This window comes from Alligator mississippiensis, chromosome 9 (genome assembly GCF_030867095.1).
Source record: "Alligator mississippiensis isolate rAllMis1 chromosome 9, rAllMis1, whole genome shotgun sequence".
Classification (NCBI taxonomy): Eukaryota; Metazoa; Chordata; order Crocodylia; family Alligatoridae; genus Alligator; species Alligator mississippiensis.
In genome coordinates, this window is record NC_081832.1 from 57,956,803 (window position 1) to 57,984,617 (window position 27,815).

The 27,815-nt window shown below is 39.5% G+C and overlaps 1 protein-coding gene across 4 annotated transcripts in view; it reads left to right on the forward strand.

Annotated features, from left to right (window-relative positions):
- Positions 1–200: 200 nt before the first annotated feature.
- GABRB2 (gamma-aminobutyric acid type A receptor subunit beta2) overlaps positions 201–27,815 on the forward strand; it is a 284,788-nt gene continuing 257,173 nt past the window's right edge. Inside the window, exons 1-4 of one of the 4 annotated variants that reach the window (XM_014597681.3) lie at positions 201–644; positions 1,554–1,786; positions 1,908–1,999; positions 2,982–3,049. In XM_014597681.3, coding sequence (XP_014453167.1) covers positions 1,710–1,786; positions 1,908–1,999; positions 2,982–3,049 — 237 coding nt within the window. In that variant the 5' untranslated portion in view covers positions 201–644; positions 1,554–1,709. Of the gene's footprint in view, positions 645–1,553; positions 1,787–1,907; positions 2,000–2,688; positions 3,050–27,815 lie in introns of those variants that run through there. The other 3 variants (XM_014597682.3, XM_059733472.1, XM_059733473.1) reach the window with 3 other exon arrangements.

Consider the following 27,815-nt stretch of genomic DNA (forward strand, 5'->3'; position numbering starts at 1 on the left):
TGCACGATTAAACGAGGCCTCTGTTTAAAACGAGCCTTCTCCCGGCGGTCCCAGGCGGCTGCTGGCAGATTGAAGTGCGCGCATTCGGGGCGGCCTCTCACCCGGCCACGGGCTTCAGCGCGAGGGCGCGGGGTGCCCGCCGTGGGGCTCCTGGCGCGGGATGACTAAACGTTTATTCAGGGGAGAGCCGAGGCTTTCTGCTCCCCAGCCGCGGTTCACGTCTCTCTGTGCAGCACGCGCCCTTGCCCCCCCTTCCCTGCAGCGAATGAAACACTTCTTTTGTTAATTGAGGAATCAAAGCGGTCCTGCCCCATGCCCGTCCCCGTGCCAGCCGGGCGAGGCGAGGACGTGTGCCCACCCCGGATCCGTTCAGTGAAGCAGCACAGATCCGCGGGGCCAAGTGGGTATTGAGCTGAGGAGGAGGTGTAAAGGGAGCTCCAAGCAGCGGACAGATTTGCAAGGAATGATTTAAGTCCTCGCTCTCTTTTTTTTTTTCCCCCTTTTCTCCTCTCTCTCTTCTGCTCGGGATTTAAATGTCACTCAAAACATCCCCAAATCAGCTCCCTGCTCGTCTCTGCTTGCTCCTGAAGCGTTAATTCGAGCAAACCCTGCGTTTCAGCAGCTCTGGTGCTTTGCCCACAAAGGTAAGGCGGGTCGGCGAGCGGAGCTGCACCGGGTCTGGCTGAGCCCGAAGCCCCGGGCTGCTCGGCGGGGTCTTTTCTCGCCCCTCCCCCCCCTCCCCCCCCGGCCGGGCTGCATCTACCTGAGGAACTCGCCTTGCTGCTCAAGGCAGAGCCGTAGCGCTGCATGTGTGATATAACGCGAGCTCCCCCCGAGCCATTGGAGCTGCTCTAGGAGGTGCCAGGCGAAAATAGGACGGAGGCGATAGAAGGGAGACGTTAGCATTTTTTTTTCCTTCCAAATTTGTCACCCTCTTGCACGTTATAAATAACCCTGAGACCTGCCTAAGCAGGGACGTCATTAGAGGACCCCCCCCCCCCAGCCCCCCTGCCCTCGAGCAGCCCCGCCGGAGGGGTGGGAAACATTGCGATCCCTTCTCCCAAGAAACTATTCGTCATCCTTTCAATTTTTCCCTCACCCTGAGAAATAGTGGAGGCTCAGATCCCCCCGCCCCCGCGCCCATTGCAAACCCAGGTCCCTCTCTGTGCACCTCATCTGCCATTTAGGCTGTTGTTTCCAGGGAGCATAAAGTTAAACACCGCCCCCCCTGCCTCCACCACCACCTTTTCTGCTTCTTGTACCATATGTATGCTTTGCATGCCTATTTTTTAACCTTATTTTCTCCCCTGTTTCCAACCCGATTCTGCACAACCTCCCCCCCCCCCCCCCCCTTCTTTTAAACTAGGTTGCAAAACTGCTTCTACCCTGCAACTCCTGAAACTTCCAGGCTGGCTGTAGTCAATGTTATATACTAACAAAAAAGGACAACAAAAATACAATTGATCCTCCTGTGGATGACTTTTTTTTTTAAATAATGCATTTCCTTCTTCCCCTTTAATTCTTCTTCTTTTTTTTTTTTTTTTTTTGGCAAGGAAATTTGCTCGATCTCCAGCAGCAACCACTGCTCCTTTTGATGTTGTGGTACGCCGTGCGCATGCGCCTCACATTAGAATTACTGCACTGGCCAGAATAAGTTGGATCTCTTCTTCTCTTCACTGAAACCCAAAATCATATCAAAAGCCAAAGGGATGGTGAGAGTCCGGAGAAAGGGTTACTTTGGGATTTGGTCATTCCCCTTAATAATAGCAGTGGTGTGTGCTCAGAGGTGAGTGATGGAGATCTCTCTTTTACTTCACTTGGAATTGCACTGTATGCTACTGGCTGTTAATAGGAATGTGCAGATTGGAGCTGAGAAATAAGATCTGTGTGTTATTGTTATTTTTTAGTGTCAATGACCCTAGCAATATGTCACTGGTAAAAGAGACCGTGGATAGACTGCTGAAAGGCTATGACATTCGCTTGAGGCCAGATTTTGGAGGTAATTTGCTTTTGAATAAGAGATGCTACATACCCGGGCTGTGTGTCCTCTGTGTGTGTGTGCTCCCAAACGTGTTGTGGATGTGTGTGTGTGTGTGTTACCATTTTCGCAAGCTGATTTAAAGTTAAGCCAATTGTTACTCAATTTTCTTAGCCCAGGGCGCTCTTAATGCGATCATTTAAATCTCCTGTATGTTTGTAATCGCTCTCTCTGTCTCTCGTGTGTGTGTGAGTGTGTGTTTGCGCGGATAATTTATTAACCCGTAATTAAACCCTTAGTTAATTGGCTTTATTGAGATGCAAATCTTTTAAGTTTATCCAGCGTTCATTCCAACGATCCTAGCGTGGCTGTGATCCGTGCTGTTTGAGTACAAGATGTGCTGTTAAAAATGTCATTTAACCCCTTGTATATTCCTACTTTGAACTAGTTGGGTTTGTTGTTTTTTTTTAGTCTAAAAACCCAGGGGATCATTGGACACTCGGTCTAGCTTTGATACCCCCCTTCATACATTATGCCAGTGCTACATAGCCCAGACCTAAGAGCCTGATGTAAATCACTGGGAGCTCAGCTGCAATTGCCCGTTCTCACTTTGCACATCGCATGTACTGACTAGAAGGAGTTAAAATGTTCAGTCATCCCCCATCCCGGCATCAGGTCGAAGTGGTTCAGGCAGTGATCTGGTGTGTGTGTGTGGCTCCAGCCGGGGGATCCACAGCCCCCATTATTCACACGTGTGTGCATGTTACATAAAATGTCCCCACAGCTGCCGGCGAAGGCGAAGGGTGAACATACCGTGAACTGATGGCTTTGGCGTGGAGCAAATGCGAGCCTGGCTTGGGGGGTGGACGGGGGGTGTTCGGGATTTGGGGTTTAATTAAAGGCAAACTCACGCCATTTCGCCGCGTGATGAGTCCTGGTAAGTGTGGGAAGAACGAGTTAAGTTCTCAGAGATCACATTGCGGACCATCTTGTTGGGTTGCAGGTCCCCCCGTGGCTGTCGGTATGAACATAGACATTGCCAGTATAGATATGGTCTCAGAAGTCAATATGGTGAGTACTGAGCTCCCTCCACCCCCACCCCCTTTCTCTCCTGAAGACACGATGATGATGGTGATGATGAGAAGCTGGCGGGGAGGGATGTGATAATTTTTCATTTGGCCACATTGTGCGATGGTTTCGACTCCAGGTCATCAAAACAGCCCCCCAGTCTCTTGCTGTTCTTTCCCTCCTGTGCATGTTAAGCCTGTTAAGGACTTGTTCTACTCTCTGCCCGGAGAGATGCTGGCAAGGGCCCTGGTTGCCTACACGGCACAGGAGGCGTTACCAATGGAAACCTCCCTGCTGATGGCGGGGGGGGGGGATAAAACATCCCCCCCCCCCACTCCCGGGGAACACACTGACCCGGAGGGGGTGGGATTTCGGCTGCTCAGGTGCACGGCCCATGAACCCCCAAGGAGGGGAAAAACATCCGGTAGATTAATCATCTGCAATAGAGACATTAAGGGTTATTTTTATGTTATGACTCACAGCATGTTCAAAGCTTGTGCGCTTTATTGACAGTCTTACTATGTAGTTGCTACCGCTCGAGCCGTGCAGCCAGCGCTGCGGAGCGGGCGCCGGAGTTTCCAGGCTGTGGGAAGCAGGCGAGCCCGGCTTTGCTCGTGCAAGGGCGCCCCCTGCCGACGGCCGGGCCGCACTGCAGCCCGGAGCGCCGGCCGAGGACCTTGCTTCCTGCTCGCAGCCTCGTGCACCTGGTTTCTTTTCCTTGCAAGTCGTGGCCGATGGGCAGCCGCCCCGCCCTCAGACCCCAGGTGCTTTCCCCGAGCCAGAGCCCTGAGTCTGCCTGCCAAACGCTTGCAAACCTACAGGCTTTCCTCCTGCCACTCAGCCAAAAGTGCTGAAATGTGCAGGGGAAGGTTGGGAATTGGGTGCACCAGAGTCTCAGTCTCTGCCCAGGCAGGTTTCTTTATCCCTTTTCCCAAGCTGAATTCCACGTGGGACCCTGCTGTGTTGCAATGGATGAGTTGAAGGCCCGTTGAGGAATAGCCGATTCATGTCACCAGAAGTTGGCCTTGTGCTTTATCACAGATCTTTCTGACTCTGGCGCTGGACTTGAGGTCAGACTGAGGGCTTTATTTTTCCCCTCACAGACCTGGTTTCATTTCTGAGCTTGTTAGGAATGTAAGATTTTGTGTTTTATGAAGTGTACTGCTAGAAAACTCCCACACTCTTCTACTTTTTAATGCAAATGAAATGTTCTCTTTACCTAACTTATGTTTCCAGTGGTCATTATTAGCCAAAGAAGGGTTTTAAAAAAAAGTTTTTAGGCTATAAGTTTAATTATCTATGCTCTTTGTATCCGTTATCAAAACAGTTGAAATGGTCTATAGTTGCTAAAATGATGAAGTTGCTCATGGGATAAGTTAACTAAATCACTTGTGTGTTCTGTTTCATTATCTGGGAGGCTAATGAACTGTTGAGAGTATAGCAGCAGCTTTGAAACTATCATAAGGCCGAGGAGCTCTTCAAGGATTATGCTGACACTGTTTAGCAGTCTTTTTATTTCCATGTAAACGTTTATGGGTCAGATTCTACAGTTTTCTACGGATCCTTCAGATTCTATCCTAAAGCACTTTATTTGTCAACTCACAGAATTTGGCCCTGTGTTTGCAGGTACTTATTGGAATATAGGCACCATACAGATGCTAAAATGTGCTAGCAGCAAATGTTACATGTTAAATACTTATTAACAAATACATGGGCTAATAAGGAGATGTGTCACATTTAAAACAAACTTTCCTATTTGTTACTGTTCTTGGCAGATAGTTGCAAGATAAAATAAACATGGTCATTGGAACATTGTTGGTAGTTAATGATGTACATGCTCTTCTTTAAAAAAAAAAAAAAGTTATATTAACAGGGTTTTTTTTTTTTTTTCTCCTTTCTTATGCTGACTTCTGTATCCACTGATGTATTTTTCCAAATAGTTCATTGCTCTGGCCTGGATTAGTATCGTTTAAAAATGCAGTTTTGCTCAGTCTAATGCTATTGTCAAGTGTGCTGTTATTTTTAATAAACTGAGGAAGTTCTGTGGGAAAAATGATCCATAGTATAATGATACCATTAGACCTAATGCATAGAATTATATGCTGTAGCTTCTAAATGTTTATCTTTGAAGACTTGCTAATAGAGTGCTTGATCCTGCTGTGGTGGAAAACGGTAAAACTTCCAATAGTTTCGCCAAGAGTAGGCTCCATATTTCTAATCTTTATTTCTAATAGATTAACTAATATGTAATACAATGCTTCTTTTAAGAAAACTTATGGACTTCTAATTTAGATAATTATCAGTATGGAATTTAGTGCCAAGGTCTTTTCAGAAAGTTTAAGTGCCACAGACACAAAACCACATTTAATGAAAAGTAGATTGTAATGTGGGTAGCACAGATATGGAGATAAATAGTTGCCTTTTATAAATATCTACTAGCCATATCAAACTAGTAAGGTTTTTTGCTGGAGATAGTATGTGGTCTGTGTGTGTGTATGACAGTAGAGAATCTGCTAAAGTTTATCTCTACTGAAGAGTGTTAGTTTGTGTGACTTATGCAAATGTGCTCATGTGCAGATGCATGTGCACATGCACACACACACAAAATAAATGAGTGGAAAACTTGGTATTGGTTTGAGAACATTTTATAGCTGTTCTTGATAGTATTTTAATGAAAGGTCTAGCTTCTGGAAAAAACATGAAACCGTGTAAAGCCTTGTTAGACAATCTGATAAACTTGGCACAGGGTTTGTTGATATGTGGTTAATTTTATCAAGCATAACTAAGAGTTATGGACTGAATATGGTATATAAAGGGAGTTCTGCTTAAATAATTTGAATGTGACATCACATTCTTAACAGAACACATTTGTCTGAAATATTTTTTTTCTTCTTTTAGTTTGATAAAAATTCTTAATTTATAATAAGGATAATTTCTTGGCCTACTTCACTGTAAAATAAATATGAGAATTAATTTACAGTTCTCTAGAAATCATTGTATGCAATAATATGACCTGAAAGACCCATAATAAATGGAAAGACAGGTGTACAAGAAAAGATTGGAAGACATGAACTCAACATAGTGAACCTTATCTTCCTTATCCATTGGAAGGTTTAGTTTTGACTTCGGTAGAAATCAAGCCCAAGCGTATGGCCTGCTATCTGGCATTCAGTCTTCTGAAGTAACGAAAGCTACAGAGAAATCCTTTGTGATATAAGGGATCATTTTCCTATTCATAGAAAATGGAAAATGTAGTCAAGGCAAAATTCCTGTTGACTTCAACTGAAGATAAATGATTGTCCATTTGTGTGCATGTACATTAAAGGTAATTAAGCTTTTGCCTTTAAGAAGAGAGTAGGCACCCTTACAGAGATCTTCTCATCTAATTTCAACATTCACATAGTTTATAAGTTTCTCATCTCTCCCCTTCCTCCTCACCTCGTATGTATCTCTACAGAGAGAAGGATAACTTTGATATTTTTTTAATTTTTTTTTTTTTTTAAATCAGCCTAGAGCTGAGGAAGACTGAACCTCACAAATGATCAACAGGACATCAGGTTTTGTGGTTGCCTTCAAAAGAGAGCATTTTGTATGGAAGAGAATTAAAACTGGAAGCAGTTCATTTATTTTTAATCTCTTCTAGTAAGAAATCTGGACACAGATGTATATTTAATTTTCAAAACCCAAGTTCAAACATTGTGTATATGCTGGCAAAAATAATGCTTTCCAAACCATGGCCATAATGAAGGCTCATAAAGTCAGGTTTTCAGACCTACTTGAGAGTTAGCAAATGTCATTTTCAGTTTGCATTCATTCTTCACATTTTGCACAGAAATAAAGTATCTTAGGTGATGACTTTGTGCAGTGCAGTAGTAACTATATCTTAATCCATTTACTTCATTCAGTTTTGGCTTGGGACTATATTACCATTAGTTAAGAGTTTGCTTCTTTGCCAGTCATGCTGCAGATATCCTTAGACATTTCTGATTTCAGGTGACAGTTGAAAATAAACATGAAGAGGTGTGATAACTACTTAAACCAAAACGGTGTTCCTGTGATAATGAATTCAAGATTAGCTGTATTTCAGTGAGTCTAAATACGAAAGTCTCAGGAGACTTTCCAGGTGTTTGTTACTGTACTTGAATTTCCTTCCCAGCTTCCTTTTCCCTAATAATAATCAGACTCATTATAAAGATTGTATCTCGAGAGGGTTTAATAGTCTATTTTTAAATAACTAATGCCAGCTGAGATGTCAGATTTCCAAATATGCACCTTCTTCAATAATAATTGAAACAGTATTTTAGACTAACATTAGCAACTGAGATTCTGTCTTCTGTCCCCAAACATTTCCATCATGCATTGTGATTAGAAAACAAGCTTTTAGCTACTGGTTTGTTAGGACTATTGGGGGTAAATTTGGGAAATAATTGTTTGCCAATTTTTATAAAGATCATACATGGTGTATTTAGCAAATATTCTATGCACATAGGTCTTCTATATGGGTCTCAGAGGACAATTTTTTTTTTTATTGTCTATGGCTAATATGGGATTCTATTATAGAACATCTTAAAACAAAAAAAGAAATGGTCTGATGTATGTTTGTGGTTATATCCAATAAGTCATTGTTATTTAATAATGGATTTATTATTTAAATAATGGATTTTTCATTTAATTAACTGACGTATTGTTCTTAATGAATGCGTTGCTATCATGGAACGTGTGAGGAGAATGCAAACAGATTACTTGGTTAAAAATATCTGTATGGTATTACTAGACAGATTTTGGCATGGATTTAGTATTCATGCTTGGAGTAAAATTGATACAATAGACTGGTTTGTCTTAGTGGGAGCCATTATGGTTGATTGAGTGTATAATCTTTCCATCGAGCAGGAGTTACAGAAACAAAAGAGCTGTTATAGTCTATCAGGGTAAGATTCACTTCTTAAAGCATGCCAAATTTTACACAACAAATCCTAAGAGCTCCTAGCTTTACAGAGTTAGGTTTTCTATATTAAATTTCAGCATTTATGCTCAAGGTATCCCAAAATTGTTTTAAAAAGTAAGGTACACTGGAATGTAGCGAGCCCAGAACAGAGCTAAGATAGAGCAGTGGTGGACTCTGACTTTGAGTCCTCATCAATAGTACAGAACCCCTGGGCTCTTGTAAAATCTATAAAACTTCCTTTAGTAATCTGTGATGGAGAGGAGCATCAGTAAAGGATCAACAGATGCAGCCTGGGTTTATGAGAACAGAATGAGGAGGGATCTTATGTTTCAAGTAGCAAAACTCAGGCAGGGAGATTGTTGTTCACATACTCTGAACTTTCCTGTATGTAGGACTGATGAGGAGTGTGGTGGGTAATGCTGATACAGGGGGAAAAAGAGGAAGGGTGAAACAAGACCTATCGGAAAGGGGCAGAATGAAAGAATAAAAGGGGTAGAACTTTTATAGAGAAAAAAGGAGAAAAGGAAGAAAAGAAAAATTAGAGGGAGGGAGCTAGAGTGAGGGGGAAAGGCAAGGTATATAAAGAGCAAATGGGGGTCGTAGGAAAGTGAAAAAAATCCTGCCTGCTTGCGAGTTATCTATTTACATATAGGAAATCATGGTACAGAGAAGTGGTAGAGAATGGCCATTTCTTTTGCCTGATATGACATGAAAATATGAAAAGTGAAGTTCAGGTGGATCTTGAGAGAGCATCAGCTTTGTGATCTGAAAAGATTTCCAGGTTATAGTGGATTATTTGCTCATTATGTGTTTGCTCTTTTTGCATCGTCACAGATGTGCATAACATAACAAAATAAATAAAAAGAAAACTGCTTCTTCCCAAGGAACTTGGGTGTGAATTGTTCAAGTTTTATGTATGAAATAGTAGAGTTAGAGCTTTTTGGACTCCACAATCCACCATAACTACAAGGCACAGCTGGTGGTGTAGAGTGACCATCGAGAAAAGTAGTGACTTGCATGAAAGCTACTGCTGAGTTCACGCAACTCGGGACACAATCTATTTTAAGATAGCAGTTATCAACCTTTATAGACTCAAGGTACCCCTCATTTAACTGAAAGCACACCTCCATAACTTTGTGAAACTAATTTATTTATTACAGTGCTTAATTACCTCCCTGCAGAATACCAGGTAGTAGGGGAAGGGAGTGACTAGGTGGGGATGAGCCTGAACCTGAGCTTATCTGCTCACACCTGTCTTATCTCCTTATACCTCAGCAGCACCCGTCAAAGGATCTTGGGGCACCGTGGTTGAGAGCCACTGTACAAAGAGAAGGCATGTTGGTTTGAATATCAAGTTTACCCAGTGCTGGTTTTGGATAGCAGATCTGTAACTTCTGAGCCAGAACAGGGTTAAATGTAACCTTTCATGTGAAGGATACTCTTGTGATGCAGTTTCTTTTCTCATATGTGAAAACTAAGTAGGCCCTCCAATGATGGACTGAGATTTGAATCAATGAGCACCTAGTTCAAAAGTGAGTGCCGTCATGGATACCATGTGTGGGTCAAATTGTACACACTATATAACATGCATACTTATAATGTAAACTGTTCTATTTTAAATGCCTACAATTTGAGCTTTGAAAATTAAATATTTTTGTCTATCTGTAGTAGCAGTTTTATTTGTGTGTGTGTGTGTGTGTGTGTGTGTGTGTGTGTGTGTGTATATATATATATATATATATATATATAAAACACTTTTCTGACAGGTGCACAGCTCTCAGGGGCTGTTTCAGAAACAGATTGAGAGAGAGAGAAGGATAATTCCCTTATAAAAATGATAACAGAGTGATGTTGGAGTTGTGATGGTCTAGGGCTTTTGTGAGAGGCAAGGATTTCTTAGGGTGATATCTTTTATTGGACCAACTGCATAGTTAGGATAGAGTTAGACAAGCTTTCAGTTGCAAGACATTCTTCATCAGGTTGTCTAACTCTATCACAACTATGCAGTTGGTCTAATAAAAGATATCACCCTTGATAAAAAATGGTCATTTTATAGATCTACAGTCCCTGTTTGTAGCATTTAACTGTTAACTCCTTGGCCTATGTTAGGGAGCTGTCTTTATGTTGGTACCAGTCTCTGGCTGTATCTCCTTGTAAGCTTCTTTTTTACCTTCAAATGGATGATTTGGGAGCTACAGCCTATTTGCTTTTCCTCCCCTAAGGGTCTCCTAGAACACACAAGAAACCTCCTTCAATATTACCAGTCAAAACCAAATTTACTCATTATGTGTTGTTTGGCAATATACTGCTTATTTAAAAAAAGACAGGTGAAAAAGTGAAAAAGATGAAGTGTTAGCTCTTATTCTATTGCAGAAACATCTGTAAAGATATGTGCTGGGAAAATATAGCTACCAACCTTGAACTTTGGTGACTTTTATATTTTATAAGTTATTATCAGTGGCCCAGTTTTTAATTGCTCCTTGGAACTGGCTGTCTTTTTGTACTTCATCCAAATAGCTAGATATATTTTGCTTCTAGTTAAGATAGTTTTATCTAATCAAGTCCAGGTTTGTATCTTTTTCCAAAGCCACCACCTGGGAAGTCCTCTGGAAAGTTGTCCAAATACATCTTGCCTTTGGGTTTGCTAGGATGTATTACTACCAGTGTGTAGGCCCTTTGCTGGGACCAGTGTTCATGCAGAGCTTGCGTAGACTTTCAGAAATATACCTCAGTATATTACAAATGATCTTTAATCTTGAGTCCTATGAATGTGTCAGTTTGTTTTATAATAATATTTTTTTTATTATTTAAACGCATGTTCTTTTTAGAGATCTTTAAGGAAGACCATAAGAGCGAGATCCTGCTTTAACTATTAGGTTCCTTTGGGGGGTTAGGTTTTTAAGTGCAATCATATTTCACCCTGTTTGAGCCCCTGAACCTTAAAGTCACAAAAAGAAGTGAAGAGGAGAATACACTTGCTTTTTTTGTATAAAAACTTTTTTTTGCCAAACAAGAAGACTAGAATAAAATTATGCTTAGGCATCTAAATCCACTTATGTACCTAATAAGTGGAATAGGATTTGGCCAATAGTGTCTAGTTCAAGTGTGTGATTAAAGTGGGATAATTTTTTACACAAGGAATATTGGACCTTGCAGCCCTGATCCTACAGGGGTTCGTTTTTGTGCGTAGGGACATCTGCATCCATTGATTTGCTCCATTAAAGGCAGTGAGGCTCTGCCTGCATGAGCCATTCATCTTGCACACAACATACTGCAGGATTGTGGCCTGTAACATTCAGCATGATTTTTAGTATCATCTTTTTTTTTTTTCAATCTAAAGTAAATGCAACATAATTTTGCAATTATGTCCTTGAAAATGGCAGAATCAAATTTTGTTTTTCTTTTCTTTCAATGAGTCTGATTTGTTAATTGAACATCACTTTCTATGTACTAAAGTATTTCAGTCTTTTTGCACAGAAGAGGTTTATTTTTAAATGGATCATTTTGGATTTATTCTGCAGATGAATGGCTAGTTGCCAAAAATTTAAAGAAATTGCCTTGGAGATGATCTGTACAACCGAGTTAATAATTACTGCTGTCTTGTTTTTGGTTAACATGTATCCATAAATATTTAAGTAATTTGGCTCCTGCCATAGAAAAGAAGACTTATTAGTCTTTGCTATGTTTTATGGATGAAATCTTGGTGTTAAAATGTAGGAAAGCACATGGAGTACACTTTATCTCTTGGTATGGAGCTTGCTTTATTACATAACTTTTCTCTTGGCAATTGCATAAAATCTTTACAAATGAACTGTAAGGTGAAATGAAAACACTTATTTTATTATATATAAAATAAGCATATGCACACGTCACGCTCTACAAGCTTGTCACAGTTTTGAAGTGCTTTTTGTGGTTGTGTTCATGACTCCTCAGTGTTCCTAGCCTCCTTTTTCCAAGGTTTATTATTAGGCAATCTGTGTTGAATTGGGTTGAAACTTAGCATGAATAATCTCGGATTCCCTTTTTCTCCTCCACCACACTCTCTTTTCTACTTTTCAATGCATAATCATTCCTCTTATTTCAGTTCTATTTAGCAATAGAATCTAATCTAAATGAGATCAGCTGATTTCCTTGTGTGAATTAAGGTGGGCAGGATTTTGGTTCCTTCTGAAAAATCCATACATGGGGGATGCCCTTGTCTATATTTTTGTAACAGCAATTTTAAATAATGAAAAAAAAATATCTTACCACTTTTTAAAATCAGGACTAAGACTTTAAAAGAGACATCATAAAATGTTTCAGTTTTTAGTATTGAAAAATTGGCTGTTGTGTGCACACTGCAACTTGTAATTAAAAAATAAATAAGCATTACTATATTAACATTATAGTGATATTATGCATTGACAAAAAATAAACAGCATAGAAGCAGCCTTGTGCTCTCATGTAATTATTCTCTAATACGCTTCTATGAGCATTCCCACCCCCCTGTTTTTTTTCAACATCAATATTACACTAAAAAGAGATGTTGTAACCATCATAGCAAGAGCAGTATAGAAATAATAATGGCCACTGAAAAATATTATAGGCCAGTGCAGAAAATACTCTTTCTTTTATCTTTGAGTGCCATGATTCAGAGCCCTACATGTATGTAAATTCAAATTAGCAGACTCATTTGGTAGTTTTGTCTACAGAAGATCTTTGAATGTTCTCTGTTGAGATAGGCATTTTCAAATGACAACATCCTTGAAACCAGCAAAGATTCCAGTTGACTTTGGATCAAGCTCAAAATGCATATTTAGGGACCTGTTTTAAACCAAATTTTAGTTTTGCACAAACAAGTGTGCACTTAAATTCTTGTCAACCAAAAATGAAAATGTGGTCAAAATTCTGTCCCCAAAGACAGAATTTCATTAACTTCACTAGGATAGCATAGGTGGGACTGAAGACAGAATTTGTGCACTGGGATATAGGTTTATACCCTTCAAAGCTTATGTTTGGATCTGAATCTTCCTATTCTGTCTGATGCTGCTTAAGGCACAAACAAAACTGTTTCATCTCTGCCTGTCCTGGGCTGCTTTTTGCATTAAGTCCTCTAAATTCTGTTAAATGAATGGATATTTATTGTTCCTCCAACAAAAGAGAAATGCAGCCGAACAGCATGTGGCCACTCACAAAGGTGCTACTAATTGAATGAAAAAATGGTTTCTCTTGCGATATTCATCTTGAGCATATCATAGGAAGACTGCCTATTGCATGCAACAAATTCAGCTCTCAGTCATGTCATATTTCTATAGGTAAATTAGCAGAGAGAAGTAGTTAGCCATGCTAGTCTGAGATCAGGCAGAAGGCAGCATAGAGGTGCACGTTAGACTAAGTTAATCAGACATGCCTAAGCTTGTCACTGAGAGAAGAACTCGGTGTTTTTAAGGAGATGTTTGCTTTATTATTTTGCAACAAGATAAGTAGAATAGTAATAGATTAAGGTGACCTGATAAATGCAGGCATCATCCTTGTAAACATTTTTACCCATGTTAATTCATTTCCCTAACTCATTAACTAACATCTTTTTCTTGGTTACAGTTCCATGTAAATAGCACTCTAGATTTCCAAGCCTTGTCTTCCTACCAGATGAACTTGTTTGACACCCCTGTTAAGCAATTAGAGTTGAAGACATTTAGATAACGGGTAAAACAGAAAGCAGCAACTTGGCAAAGGGGCATAATTAACATATTTGGAATGTAAAAAAAAAAAAAGTTTTGTGAACCAAGAAATGTTTGAGGACTTTTAGGACTTTTAGGCTGAACTTTCTCTTTCATGTTGGTTTGTCTGAAAGCAATAACAGCGTATGGGCCAGATTTTCAGATCGCAATGCTCAGCAACTTCCATTGGTTTTAAGACCTGAAGTTCATGATTTTCCATCAGGACTAGTAGGTTTTGACCACACTTGAAAACTGGCCCTGAAGTTTTCTTTAAGTTCCTGAATGGGATCTCAACTCTCTTGAAAACCTGGCCTCACTTGTGAGTACAGAACCATTTTGATATGCTGGCCCTTTAAACTTTGGTATGTATTAAATCTTTTATAGGTGTTTAAACCATGAATTATTTACTTGAGGCACAGATCCATTCTAGTCTGTGGAATGAAAGATGTATGCATTTAAGGTTGTGGAAATTAAATACCTAATTTACCACATCTGTTTAACCAATGAAGTGAAATAGCTTGAAGCCATTATGATCCATAAGAGTAAATATGTATTTGGTTTGCATAATGCTTATAATTCAATAGTCCAAAAGTCTTTATGGTCCATTGTGTAAATCCATATTTATATTCTGTTTACAAACTATATGTTTGAGTTAATAGACCTAGCACTTCCAAAGGAGTCGTTGCAGCGTAGTGTGAAAATTCTTCCTATTTCAAGCACTATTGACCCAGTAGGCTCTCTTGGCTCCGTAGGAGCTGTCACAGTGACTGTTAATCCATACTTGGCAAATATGCACTGAAAGCACCCATAAGTTTTAAAGTAAAACAAAATTAGTTTTCAGGTGCTGCAAACTGAATTCCTAAATGAAATGATTCAGGAATATTTCTATATTTCCATATGTTACTCTATAACAATTTTTTTTCTTTCCATTTGTGAAATGAGGAGGAGAAATATGGTTAAGTATATACCTATCTGTCATATTTACAAGTGAAAAGCAGTATATTGCAACTAATTCCATCATTATTTTGCTATAATGTAAATTATCAAAGAAGCCTATCTACAGCTAACTATTAAGCAGAATGAAATCCTTCCTAAATTTAGAAGTGATGCTCATTTCATTCTAAATTTCTATGTTGTTTGAATCAGCTCTGCAATTTTTCAAAATATTCACTTCATTATGAGAGGTCCACACACACATTGCTTCTCGAATGAAGAGTAGAGTTGTTAGGTGCATGTTTTGTAAAGATCCTTAGTTTTCTCAAGATAAAATACTTAAACTCATTCACTTGGAAAATTGTTGTTATTTTCAATTTTAAACAAAGCTCTTCTTAAGGCTTAGGAATGTTTGCAAAGTATAGGTTTTATTTGTAGGTAGGCACCTACCTAAATTGTTGTGAGACGAAGGTTTCTTTGTGGCCTGCTCATGGCACACAGAGCCAATTTCATAGGCATTTTGCAGTGGCTCGGCTCCTTGGTGCCGATTGGTGGAGATGCCGCCCTCCCCCTCCCCCCCCCCGTGCTGATTGATAGAGATGCCCAGGGAGGAGGGGGCAGCTGCCATCTTGATGGCTGGCTACCCTTCATGCGGCCTTGCCCCTTGGCACTGATTGGCAGGGAAGCCCTGGGAAGGAGGAAGGACAAGTACACAGCTGCCATTTTGATTGCTGGCTGCTCTTCATGCTGTCCCATCCCTGAGTGCTGATTGGCAGAGAAGCCCTGGAGGGGTGTGTGTGTAGAGGAGGGATGAAGGCACAGCCACCATCTTGGAGAGGCTCAGTAGGGGGAGGTGGGACAGGTGAGCCGCTGCCACCTTGTCCATTGCCCTTCGTTCCATGATGCCAATTGGCAGTTTCCCCTACCCAGCAGTGAGGACCAGTGAGGGGAGACAGTGTTTTATTTTATTTTAATTGTTGATTTAGCAGACAATCTTGAATCCCTTGCTGTGTCCCTCAAATGAATTTGTAGGTGGCCACAAAATCACCTCTCAGCTTTCTCTTGCAGTTAACTAAAATATATTTTAGTTAAGTATAGCTTTCATACCAAGTTTCAGCCAAGAATATATTATAAGAGTTGGTTCATAAGCTCCTGAAAATAGGTTTGTAATGGACATGCCATGAGACACAACTATAATTATTTTTGTTAATTTCCATGCCTAGAAATTAATAGTTTTCACTGATCTACTGTAATATGGCACAAGTAACTGTTTTCAAAGAAACAATAGTAATTTCAGTAAACTTGCTGTAAGAGAAGATTTAGTTAAAATATGTTCTCCCTTATGCAAAGGACTTATACATGTCTCTGCCAATTCAGATCCCATATAAGCCTTATTTTGGAGTCTTAAAATAATGCTAATTTCTTGTGCTGGATCAGGACAAGGGTGAATTTCATATTGTATTGACATAAAATTCAGACCACTAACTGACTTTCACTTCAAAGAAATTTAAGTCTGAGCATGGACTGGGTCAGTAGGTTTCATACCCGTTGCTGTCAGTTGCTCGTTGTGAAGTGAGTGGGTAGTCTCAGTACTTACTACTTGACAAAAAGACCACATCAGAAAATACATAGCTCCCTTTGGCAGTTTTAGGAGGGTGACATAACCTCAGGAGTCTTGGCACAGAGCTATTCTGTCACTTCTAGAGTTTCTCCCTTAATTTTCATTAATAAAGTACAGTAGTGGAGCAAAGTGAAAAGGGCCTACATGACTTTTGCCAACACTAAACCCATTCTGCTCACTAAATGGAGGACTTTAGTTTCCAGCTATATCTTGTTGTTGCCTTTTGCCACTTCGAATAAATTAATAAAAATAAACCTTCCTGCTCTGAATCACAGCACTGTCTTAGGAGAGGTGTGTGCTAATGAAAGGACTTGAGAGTAAAATTTAATTTTGATTAACTTTTTAATTGGATTGACTTTTTGAGAGCAGGATGATGTATGAACGTTTGATATGTCACTTGACATTTTAGTTATGAGGCATCAATTCTACAGTATATACTGACTAGATAACCATCTCAGTGCAAAGGCTGCAGTTATCTAGAGCAGATTCAAAATAAAAGTTTCTTATCAAAACAAAGGCCTTTTTCATACCAGAAATGTTGGTGTGTATGGATATTTGTGGAAGCTATTAATTTTATATGCAGATATTTCATATAAAACATACTTTGACTTTTTTCTTTAAGTAGTGTCTCTGGAAATCAATTAAAATAATATAGTCTTTTTGTTTGTTTTTGTTTTACTCATGTAATTTATAGATAAGAAATCTACAAAACGAACCTATTCCTGGGGAGAAAGGGTAAAGGTAGAATAAGCCTATTTTTATTTTTTCCTCTATGGTTATTCTTTTCAATATGCGTTGGAAACCAGTTATAGTAAAAAAAAAAAAATTAAAAAAAAATGAAACTGTATGGAGGAACAAAATGGTGTTTAGTGTATTTTGTTAAAGAATGATTGTATTGTTTTTGCCATGATGTTAAATAATATGTATTGACTGTGATATAAACAAAGATTTCATGCTTCTCCTAGGTAGTTAGGAGTTGAAATATTTGACAGGGTAGAAGAAAAATGCATGGATGGGGGAAAAGCAGGAGAGAAGTTATTACCTCCAAGTTCACCTTTCTTACTCAGTTTCCGTCTGTTTATTTATTGTAACTCTTTTATTTTTTCCCCACTTACAATCTGTTCTTTTGACCACTTTGCTTTATTAAAGCTAGACATCTGCAGCTCTGTTCTCTTTGCTCTTTGGGAGTGAACGAACATTGACAGCACTGTACATTTGCACTTTTGAATAAATTGTAGGATTGCTACTGCCATTTTTGCCATAGTTTCTATAGTTGAACTACTTTAGAAATGTTTGCTTTTGAAAGAAGAGCACAGGTACTGTGTTGACGATCTGCTACAGAGAATGTACCTTTTTTCTGTGGCTTTTTTGAGTTTTTTACAGAAAGACGGTATGGAGAGAAGTATTTATTTCGGGTGTGAGAATTTTGAGTGTGGTGGAACACCGGATTTAAGAGTCTCATACCTGACCCTCTCTCTGAGTTCCCAAACTGAAGGAGTTATGGTTTTTGATTTTGAATTAAACTGTAGCATTTACTTTGGTAGAACAGGGATCCTTAATATGCACATTCTGTTTTTTGGCCTAAGCATAAAATACAATGTATATAAAACAACTCAGATGCCTAAAGGTTATTTGCCATTGTGCTTCAGAGTGCAGCCAAAACACAGATACTGTGCTTTTGTGTTCAAATATACAACACTTGTCATTGATTTACAGAAGATCCAGATCTACTTATGAAACAGCAGCAGCATTTTTCTATGCCATACTGCATTTAGGCATCTGGATTTCATACTTTCAGCTTTGTAAAATATATAAGATACATTCTGATAGTGACGCTGATCTCGGTGTAGAATGTGTCAGTGTTACATACTATCCCTCAGTCTTTGAAACATAGCCAAGTAACATGTGAAACATGAAGGCCTGCAATGAGACTATAAGGGCATGAATCTCAGATTCATGAAGTTAAGAGTTCTGCGCGCACCATAGTTTCAGAATCAAGTCCTTAGCACTGATAGAAAAATCATAGCAAGATGCTATTTCAGAACAGTTGTCGTCAGTCTTAGTGACTGGGAGAGTATGATTAGGGGAAACTCAGTATTGGATCAGACTATTATTATTGTGACTAATAATTCAGAAGAAAACTGAAATTTCCTATGTGGAAGTGTCTTGTCTGAAATCAGCCTGCTTTCTACCAGTTCCATAGTCTCTAGAACCATTCATTAAAGAAACTTTCTTCTAGATAAGCCTTAAGTAATAGTGCCCAACCCAAAGGCCATTGATGTCAACAGAAAGCCTGCTAGTGACTTCAGTGAGCTTTGAATAAGGCCAATGGGCTCCTAATAAATAAAAAATGTAACAGCTGTAGGTCAGCAAGTGAAATGTCATTTATTGTGACATTTTTCCATAGTGTGTAGAGACGTAGGATGGCTGCAACCAGCCTATAGTTTATAAGGTAACTAGTCAATTGGTACAAAGATGAAGGGAGAGCAAATCCCATTTTTTTTTATCTTTCACGTCTCTGAAGCCAAATTGGGATTTTAAGAAAAATAAAAAAATGATACCATCCTTTTGTTCCATTCACAATCTGGAAATCTGCCTGCAGGTCCACAGTAGCTTCTGAATGTTTCTAATAAAAATGTTCTATACCGAAGTAGAAAACAGTATTATGCCTGAGATTTATGGAAGGCTGGTGGTGGTTTCTACTACTTTTAACTATTGGCTAAATTTTACTCTGTTGCATTGCTGTAATTCTGTTGGTGTGACAGATTAAAATATATCCCATGCTTTCTGTTTTCAGATTCTGTGCAATGGAAGGCCTTGACTTCTATTCAGAAATGCGTTGTTATGACCCTGCCAAAGTTGAAGGGCAACCAAAGAAGTGTTGGCATGGCATGCTGACAAAAAACTGTCAGTCTCATCCCAACAGAATGGTTTTTAGCATGCCCATTAATAACTAGAATAGGTTATTTAATAGAGTTAGTGTTTTCAAATTTGATTTGGTGATTATTCTACCCCAATTATTTACATCAAATAGATGAGTTGCATGTAGAAAGGAAAGAATATGCAACAACTTTTCTAGATTTACCAAGAGGCAAAGGTCTTTGTGATATCTTTTATTGGCTCCTCTATATAGTTGGGAGAGAGGTCGGACAAGTTTTGGGGCATTCTTGCATATGACTTCTGAGAGTCAACTTAATTTCTTAGGGTCAACTCTTTTGGAATCTGTGGGCAAAAGGTCTTCCCCAAACCTTCCAAATGCCTTACTCTGAGTGCTGAATTCTTCCATACTTGCTAGTTCTTTAGCTGATTTTTTCCCCCCCTCCTCCCTTTTTTTGTCCTTTCAGTGAAAGCAATAATAACTTAAAGAACTAAGTTTAATTAGCAATAGTATAAAAAAAAAAAATCACAATTTTTTTTTCTATTTAGCCATATATGGGCAAGTCTACATGAGATGTTTACTCTGCAGTTGACTAATTAACTGTGAAGTAAATGTCTCAGCATCTACACATGCACCCCTATTACAGCTCACAAAACTAATAAACTCTACAGCAGTGTAGGACTTGTATGCTGCAGGTTTTTTTCATGTGCAGCAGTGCATGTGTAGATGCTGACCCAGCTGACTAAGGCATGAGGGTGCTTCAGTGCAGGGGCTGCCTGCTGATTAGCTCCACACTGAAGCACTGTTGTTCCCCAGATAACCCCACCGCAACACATTGAGCCTTGCTGGAGCAGCCCAAGGCTGACAGGCTGACCCGTAGGACTTCCTGCCAGCCAGGGCTGCTTTGACTCAGCTCAGTGTGCTGTGCTGCAGGCACACATGTAAACTACACATCCGGGAGCTTCCCAGGAGCAATAAGCTGTTGAGTAATAAACTCTGCAGTTTATTCCTGCCCCTTAATGGCACATACAAATGCACCCAGTCTCTAGTAATTAAGATAAAATTCCTTGAATTGCCTAAATTGGCACGATTAAGGCAGATGAATAGGGGGTTGCTTTGCGAGGGCTTAGTTTGTGGAGGAGGAATGTGATTTTTAATAATTATGAGTGTCAGCAGGAGTAAGAAGCATAGAAGAGGTCTCATGGAAGGAATGGAGGCAAGCTTGGCCAAGTAATGTAGTAATGTGAGATTTTCTTGTGTATGTAGCTTTTGTTGGGGGTGTCCTATTTTAGAAGTAGAGTTTGGAATAGGCTTTGCTAATACACATGCGTAAATAAAAATACCCTATTTTCTCACAATTAACATACCCCCAGATATAATGCACCCTATTTTTGGAATGACCCAAGAAGGAAAAAAGCTCTTACCTTGAAATATAGGTAAATACCTAAGAGCTGAGGGTTAGGGGCTTTAGAACCACATTCCAGGTCTAGGGTCTTGGGAACTGGGAACCACATTCTGGGTCTAGAGTTTTGGGAACTAGAGAGCCATATACCTGGGCTCAAGGCATGCTAGCTCTGACCCCATGGCCCAGCCAAAACCAGCCATGTCAGCACACAGGCCACACACTGGGACCTAATCTAGTCACAGCAGGATGGGGTACCATGTGACAGGTCTGGGCCTGATCAGGCTACAGCAGGGTTGGGAGTCATGTGATGGCTCCAGCCCTCCCAGAGCCACAGAAATTAGTACTGTCACTGCTCTGCCCCCTCTACTGTCGTAGTCACATGTCTGGAGCCATGCAGTGTCGTTTTCCTCGCGTATTACTCGTATACCAATTTGCCTAATTGGTTTTGGGGGAGTGGGGAAAGTGCAGGTTATATGTAAGAAAATAAATAATAATAATAAGATAAATTGTAATTGAGTATACTGGGATGTTTGGCTTAGTCATATTGGTTTTATATAAGGTAATATATTACAAGGAAATATTGTTCAACCTAGATTTTCTTTGCATTCAAGAAACCTTAGAAAAGTTCAGTGTTTATATTTACAGGCAAAGTAATCATAACATTTTATGTTCAGAGAGGCCTTGGAGGCTCTCTAATTTTTCATTATTATTCCAATACCTTCAGATGGATCATTTTTAATACTGTGTAAATGGTTTGGATCATCTGCCTTCATCTTTAATTGACTAGTGTCTACTTAAAGACTAATGAAACCTCAGGAATAGTGATTGATGGACAACATAAAACATCCATTACTGTAGAGAGCAGTGACAAAGGACTAACAATTGCATTTTTAGTGCCTTAAATTGTATTTAAACAACAGGCACTTAGGTTTTTTTTGTCTCTGTTGTCAAAGCTACACTTAATTTTAAATAGGTCTCTCAAAGTAAGCCAGTAGATTGTTAAAATCAGGCAAAATAAGATAAACAGTGCCCCCCCCCAAAAAAAACAAACAAACCACAGATTGAGTATACTTTACTTTTTTCTGGGGAGAAAATTAAATAGGAAATAAGTACCTATGTGCTGTATGCTTCTGGGTTCTGGTTTTATTGGTAGGGTGGGGTTGAATCATTATTCTTGTCTAAGTGCTAAACTGCCACACTAAAATAGTGTCTCTTTGAAAGATGAGCCTGAAATGAAAGAAAAGTTTGAAACGTCATCCCTAGCTATGTTCCTTCCAGTTTAGGTCATACAAGCTTGCATTTATTGTGTGCTATACAAAAATTAGGGCTTCTTTGTTCAGGCTTTTGGTCTAGCCTCTTCAAAAATCATCGCTGAATAAGGAAGATTTTGATATCCTAGATTCAGAGGTTTGTTTGTTGGGTTTTTTTTTTTTTTTTTTTCATCCAAAAGCTCCAGATCCTTGTTACAAAATTTCTGTCACAAAATGGGCAAACTTCATATTCTTTTCTTGATCTGCTCCTTCCTCAGCTATGCTCCATTTCTCATCACAGTCTCCATCTTTCTCCTCTTCCTACCCCTTTTTTAGGGTAGATAGTTTACAGTTGTGTGCCACATGTGTGTTTGTAGAATCCAAGATGGCTTACTTGTATATTGCTTCTGAGCACCAGAATGAGTAGTGATTGGGCTTTTTTTACATTTATGAGATGGATCTACTTTGAGTTGTGGGTAGATATCCTTAGAGACCTCATGTTAGCTTACCTGCATCGAAGGCACTAGTTAAAATGCATAACTTGTCATTACTAAGAAATATCTGCTAATGGACCACACCATTAGGTAACAGTAAGATGGGTTGTTATCATGGTACATCTAGAAATCATATATTTAAAATTTTTAGTTCACTGAGACTTTACTGACACAAGAAGCTACACAAATATTGTCAAAGTATAAAGAATAAAACCTTCAGATACATGTCTGATTTCAGATCCATCCATGGTATGACTTCACATTTCATGTTTTATTTGTTATAATTTTTGGGGTAAGGATATGGTTAGTCAAAAGACAATTCATGAAGGATAATTGGGTTGATATTAGGACTGGTCAGAAGTTACTGCAGAATAGTTGGTGAATAGTTGAGGGTATCTGTACTTCTATAAGTTCTTATTTAGACAAACACTCCAGTTTATTTTGGGTGGCCTACTGTTTTCATACCTTGGTGCCATTCCATCATCTTGTGGTTTCTGGGTTTTGTTTCCTTCAAAAAGACATTCAGGAAGTATCTCTATGAGGTCTTTAAAGACACTTATGCAAGCTTTATATGAGATTAGAAAACTATAGAGACGGATAACAATATCAGCTGTATCTTTTTTAATCTGGAAGAATCAGATTGAAATGAAGTGTTACTTTGAGTTCAAAGCACTTAAAGAATTATTGTTCTTAAAATATTTTGAGATTCTATCAAAACAGGTGTTTCTAATTTCACTAATAAAACAAACATGGCTGTTTATAAATGATGAACAAGATTCTAATTTCAGTTTAAGTCAGTTAAATTAATTACATCATATTGAGGCATTTAAGCATTATTTTCCTTTCATAAATGGAAAAATTTAAGGAATAGAGAGACTGAGTGTCCCACAAAGGTATAAAGAATTAGTGGAAATACTGGATTGGACCTCAGATTATGATTTGTTAATTTCTATCTGTAATATAAATTGTATTAGAAAATATTATACTATAGAACATTTTTTTGCTGCATTTTCATGCCAGAGAGATATGGGGAGGGGGGAACTGAGCATCATAGGAGAGGAATAGTTCCTACCTTTCAGTGATCTGTGAACCTTCATTAAACTTCTGTAAAGCTCACTGACATCCATGGATAAAGCATGCTTTATAAATGCCAGTTACTAATAAAACTCGTATAATAAAATACATTTCTCTGTGGAATCCACAATATGGAATATCACAAAATACTTTTCAGAGAGATGTTCAATAACTAAATAAAAAAATAAATGGAGAGATATTTAACAAGGTGTGGATCAGCATAGCCCTTTCTTGAGCATTTGTGGTACCCAAAGATGGAGCAGAGTCCCTTACAGAGCCCCTCCCTTCTAAGGGTCTTTCCAACCTCATTTTTGTGGGGTTTCAAAGAGCCCACTCCTATAGAAAGTCTGAGAGTCAAACTGTTACTGCTTCTCAGTGCAGCAAGGAGGAACAGACCAAGAAACTTGATTTGTCATTCTCAAACTCCCCTAGTCAAAGAGTTGGTGTAATTTGTAGAAGTAAAGAAGTCTAGGTCCACAGGGTGATGCTCAGCTAGAGAGATTCAACTGTAAACTGTCAAGTCTATTAGTTTTATTGAACCCTCATCAGATAACAGATTTAAAGTCAGCATCTTTTCCATCTTGTACAGATCTATGAGGTTCAGGAAGACACTGTAATAGAGGAGTTAGAACTTGAAAGGTAGAGTCTAGGATCACTCTTCTTAGGAGCAAGGAAGGAATTATCTTTGATCCTTTTGTAGGGCTTGATACCATGGCAGGTACCTCTGGGATTGTTTTAAGTAAAGTTCTCCATCTATCGCTTGTTATTTAGGTTCATGTGTAGATGCAGGTACCTTAAGCCCATGGCAACTCCTGATATTGTTTGTGGATACATTTGAATATACCCTGTGGTGTTATCTTAGCAGGATGCTTCCAATGATTTAAAATGTACGTTTCCCAAGAGAGAAAGTTCATTCAACTAGACCATTTGGTTTTTCACTAATAATAGTGACAAAGAGCCTGCTCCTTTTATAAAGTCTGTGCTAACATTTCTATATAATGTGCTACTTCCTTTGCTAGGCAAGTTGTCAGTTTTTACAAGACCAATACCATGTTTACCCAAATTCAAGACAACTCTAATATTAAGATGACCCACCCTTCTCAGTAATTATATTCTATACATGGAACATATATAATTTGTTACACACTTCCATTTTTGTATGAAATCTATTATTGGAGGGTTAGCTTAAATATGCACTTCTCTCCCCTCCTCCCCCCCCCCCCCCACTGCCACTGCTACAGCAGGGAAAGCGGTGGCAAGGGAACAAGCAGTGGGGGTATCAAGCAGCCTGACCCCTCCCCCTTCCAGTGCCTGCATACCCCAGCACCTGCCCTCCTGGCACCCCTGCTACTTGCTCCACATGCTTGCAACCCATGGCATCTGTGCACCTCCCCCCAACACTTCCTGCCTTCCAACTGCCCTTCCCACCCCCTTACCATCACCTATCTCCCAGATCTAGCAGTTTTCCAGCCTTGCTCCAGCATTGAGCAGCAGCTGTTGTGATGGTGGCAGCTTCAGCTGGGCCCTGAAGCTGGAACCTGGGCTGCAGCCAGAACAACCACTTGCTTTGTTCCTGGGGCTGAAACAGAGCCATAGCTGGAGCGTAAATGGTATGTGGTAAATGGTATGTGGGGAGCAGGGAGAGAAAGGCAGTGGGGCAAATCAGACAGAGGAAGGGGGCAAAAGTGTGTGTGTGTGTGTGGGGGGAGGGGGCAGCAGCGGTGACTCTGAGCCCAAGCCAAGGTCAGGGTTGAAGTTAGAGCTGCAGCAGCCACCTGCCCCATCCCACTTTGCCACTGCCTTGTACTCAAATCCAAGACAAGGGGCTTTTTCTCCCATGTTAAATGGGGAAAAATACTTGCTTTGGATTGAAGTAAGTACAGTAGTTTATCTATATCCAAGTATACCATATCATTATACAGTGACTATATAGGATAATAGTAATTTTTTTCCTGCAGGGGTTGTTCTGTTAGGATTTTCATGTGAACCACCTGGCTCATTAGTGATATAATAAAGTAGTCCTTTCCTTTAGTTATTCTCAGTGTAATGAAGACAAGATAAGAATGCATGGATTTAACTGCAAAAGTGGGCTGTCTGTTTTCCTGCTACTGTTATGATATTCTTTGATCCTGCTTTCTGAGCAATCTGAATATCAGATACTGTATATGTGGCTGGGGTCATGAAATTATGATCAGTTTAGTGCAGTGCACATACACAAGAGACAGCTTCTAGTGGTGCCCTCAACTGCCATTACAGGCAGTTGTTTTGTATTCTTTTCTGCACTGTCTGGCAGAAGCCACAATGACCAAGACTGAGACTTTCTAACACCCTTAATAAAAAAACCAGCATACTTGCAGAAGTCTGGATTTACAGGGTGACACTCAGCTAGAGAGGTTCAAACATACAAGGTTGTTTGTTACGTTGGACCCTCATCAGGTACGGAACTGAAGTCGGCATGTCTCATCTTGTGTAGTTCTAAAAGGCATGGATCTACTAGAAATTCACCTTTCTAACATTTGTTCTTGATATTTGCATGTTTCCTTGTTATTTCCTTAGATATTTGTGTTTTTTCTGATAGAGCTCTACCCAAAACATACATTCACTACACTAAATCTGAAGAAACCACTTTAAGAGGTATACCATCAGGTAATTACTGCAGAATAACAGAACAGTCAGAGTGATGAAGCTCATAATTACTGTATTTACCAGAATCCAAGGCAAACCTGAAATTAAGATTACCCCCCTCAATAATTAGTTTTTATGTATAAATAATTTATACATTTGTTATAATTTATCCATGTATAGAATCTAATTATTGGAGGATTGTCTTCAATTCATCCCTGCTGCCACTATAGTGGGGAAAGCAGTGGTAGGGGGCCAGGCAGTAGGGGAGGTGGTGAGAGACAGGTGGTAAGGGGTAGGCAGTGAGGGAGTCAGCAGCTTACCTCTCTACCCCCTATATCCTCTAACCCTTGCCTGGCCCTCCCCTCCCCCCTTCTCCCCCCCTGTTTCTTACCCTTGCTTTAGCACTGGCAGGATCCATCCCTGCTCCAGCCTGGGGCATAAAGTACAGGAGGAGATGGGGAGGACGGGAGAGGGGAGGTGCAGAAGCATCATGGGGAGGGAGATGGAAAAGGAGGAGGATGTGGGAGAGTGGCAGAGGTAACAGGGTAAGTGGAAGGGGATGGCAGTAGCAGCTGCCTCTGACACCCCCCACCCTGGCACCTCATACTCAATTCCAAGATAGAATTTCTTCTCCATATTAAATGTGGGTGACCTCATCTTCAAATTGAGTAAATATGGTACTAATGAGTCAGATTAGGAATTGTGTAAAGTGAAAAAGTATTATCAGGAACCTAGGTATTTCTTGGCGTATCCAAAATTGCAGGTAGGAAAAGGCTAAGCCATATTTAGCTGAAGAGAAACTGGTCTGTCTGTTTCCCAACTCAAACCAGAGAATCAAATCATAGGAACATGCCAGTGAACACAGGAATCCTATCTTTTGATAGGAGAAATGATGAAGATTCTAGTTTATATGCCTTCTCTGTGTAATGCCAGTTAGCAAATCAAAATTAATCAATGCCTTTAATGTTTCAGTTCTCTGCAACATTCAACAATTCTGCAGCAGCCCACAGAATATACCTACTGCCTAACAGTGTTGATCCTCCTCATTCAGAGGCTGTGAAGGGTATTGGCCTTACCAACCACCATTTATTTCTAAAATGCCCAAACTCTGGCTTTTTAAATATATCTGGCCACAGTACAATGTGTGCAATTGGTTAATATCTGTGAACCAAGGTCCCCTACTGTACTCATTGAATCTTCTCATGCTATCTAAGCAAATGTTCAGACTGTTCCTATTTGAAGAAAACAAAATGTTTAAAAAAAATCATAGGGGTACTTATAGTTAAGGTAAGTACAAATAAGATAAGTGATTTTAAATTACATTTACCAGGAAGGTTTGAACTGTCCTATAGCTGCCCACCTTAAAAACACAAAATAAAAAAAGGGAGAAAGGGAAAGCAGTGTGTTTTCTTGGCCTGAAGGCATTACTTTTTTCTTTTAAAAGATTTTGGAAAGAATGCCAGTCTAAGTTACAATGTGATTGGTTTGCTTGATAAGAAGGGATAAATAGGATGTCATTTTGTAATAAAAGAAATTAGATTATGTAATTATACTGACAGGCAAATTTAGGGGTTGTTTGTTTGTTTGTTTGTTTGTTTACCAGTTGTTGTTTTTAGCAGTGTGTATATATAGTCCATTGCTTAGATCAGAAGTGTTGCTATGAGTTTTGCACCTGTTTTTTCTGGGTATTGGAAATGGTAAGTCCATGTTCTGCACATTTGGTTAAGAGGAGGATGCCACTGGAGTTGACTTTTCCCACTCCTTCCTTGCTGATGGTTCTGTTCCAGAGGTTTGAGTCCCTTCTGACTCTGATGTTGACATTGCTGAGCAGAATAAGTCTGTCTC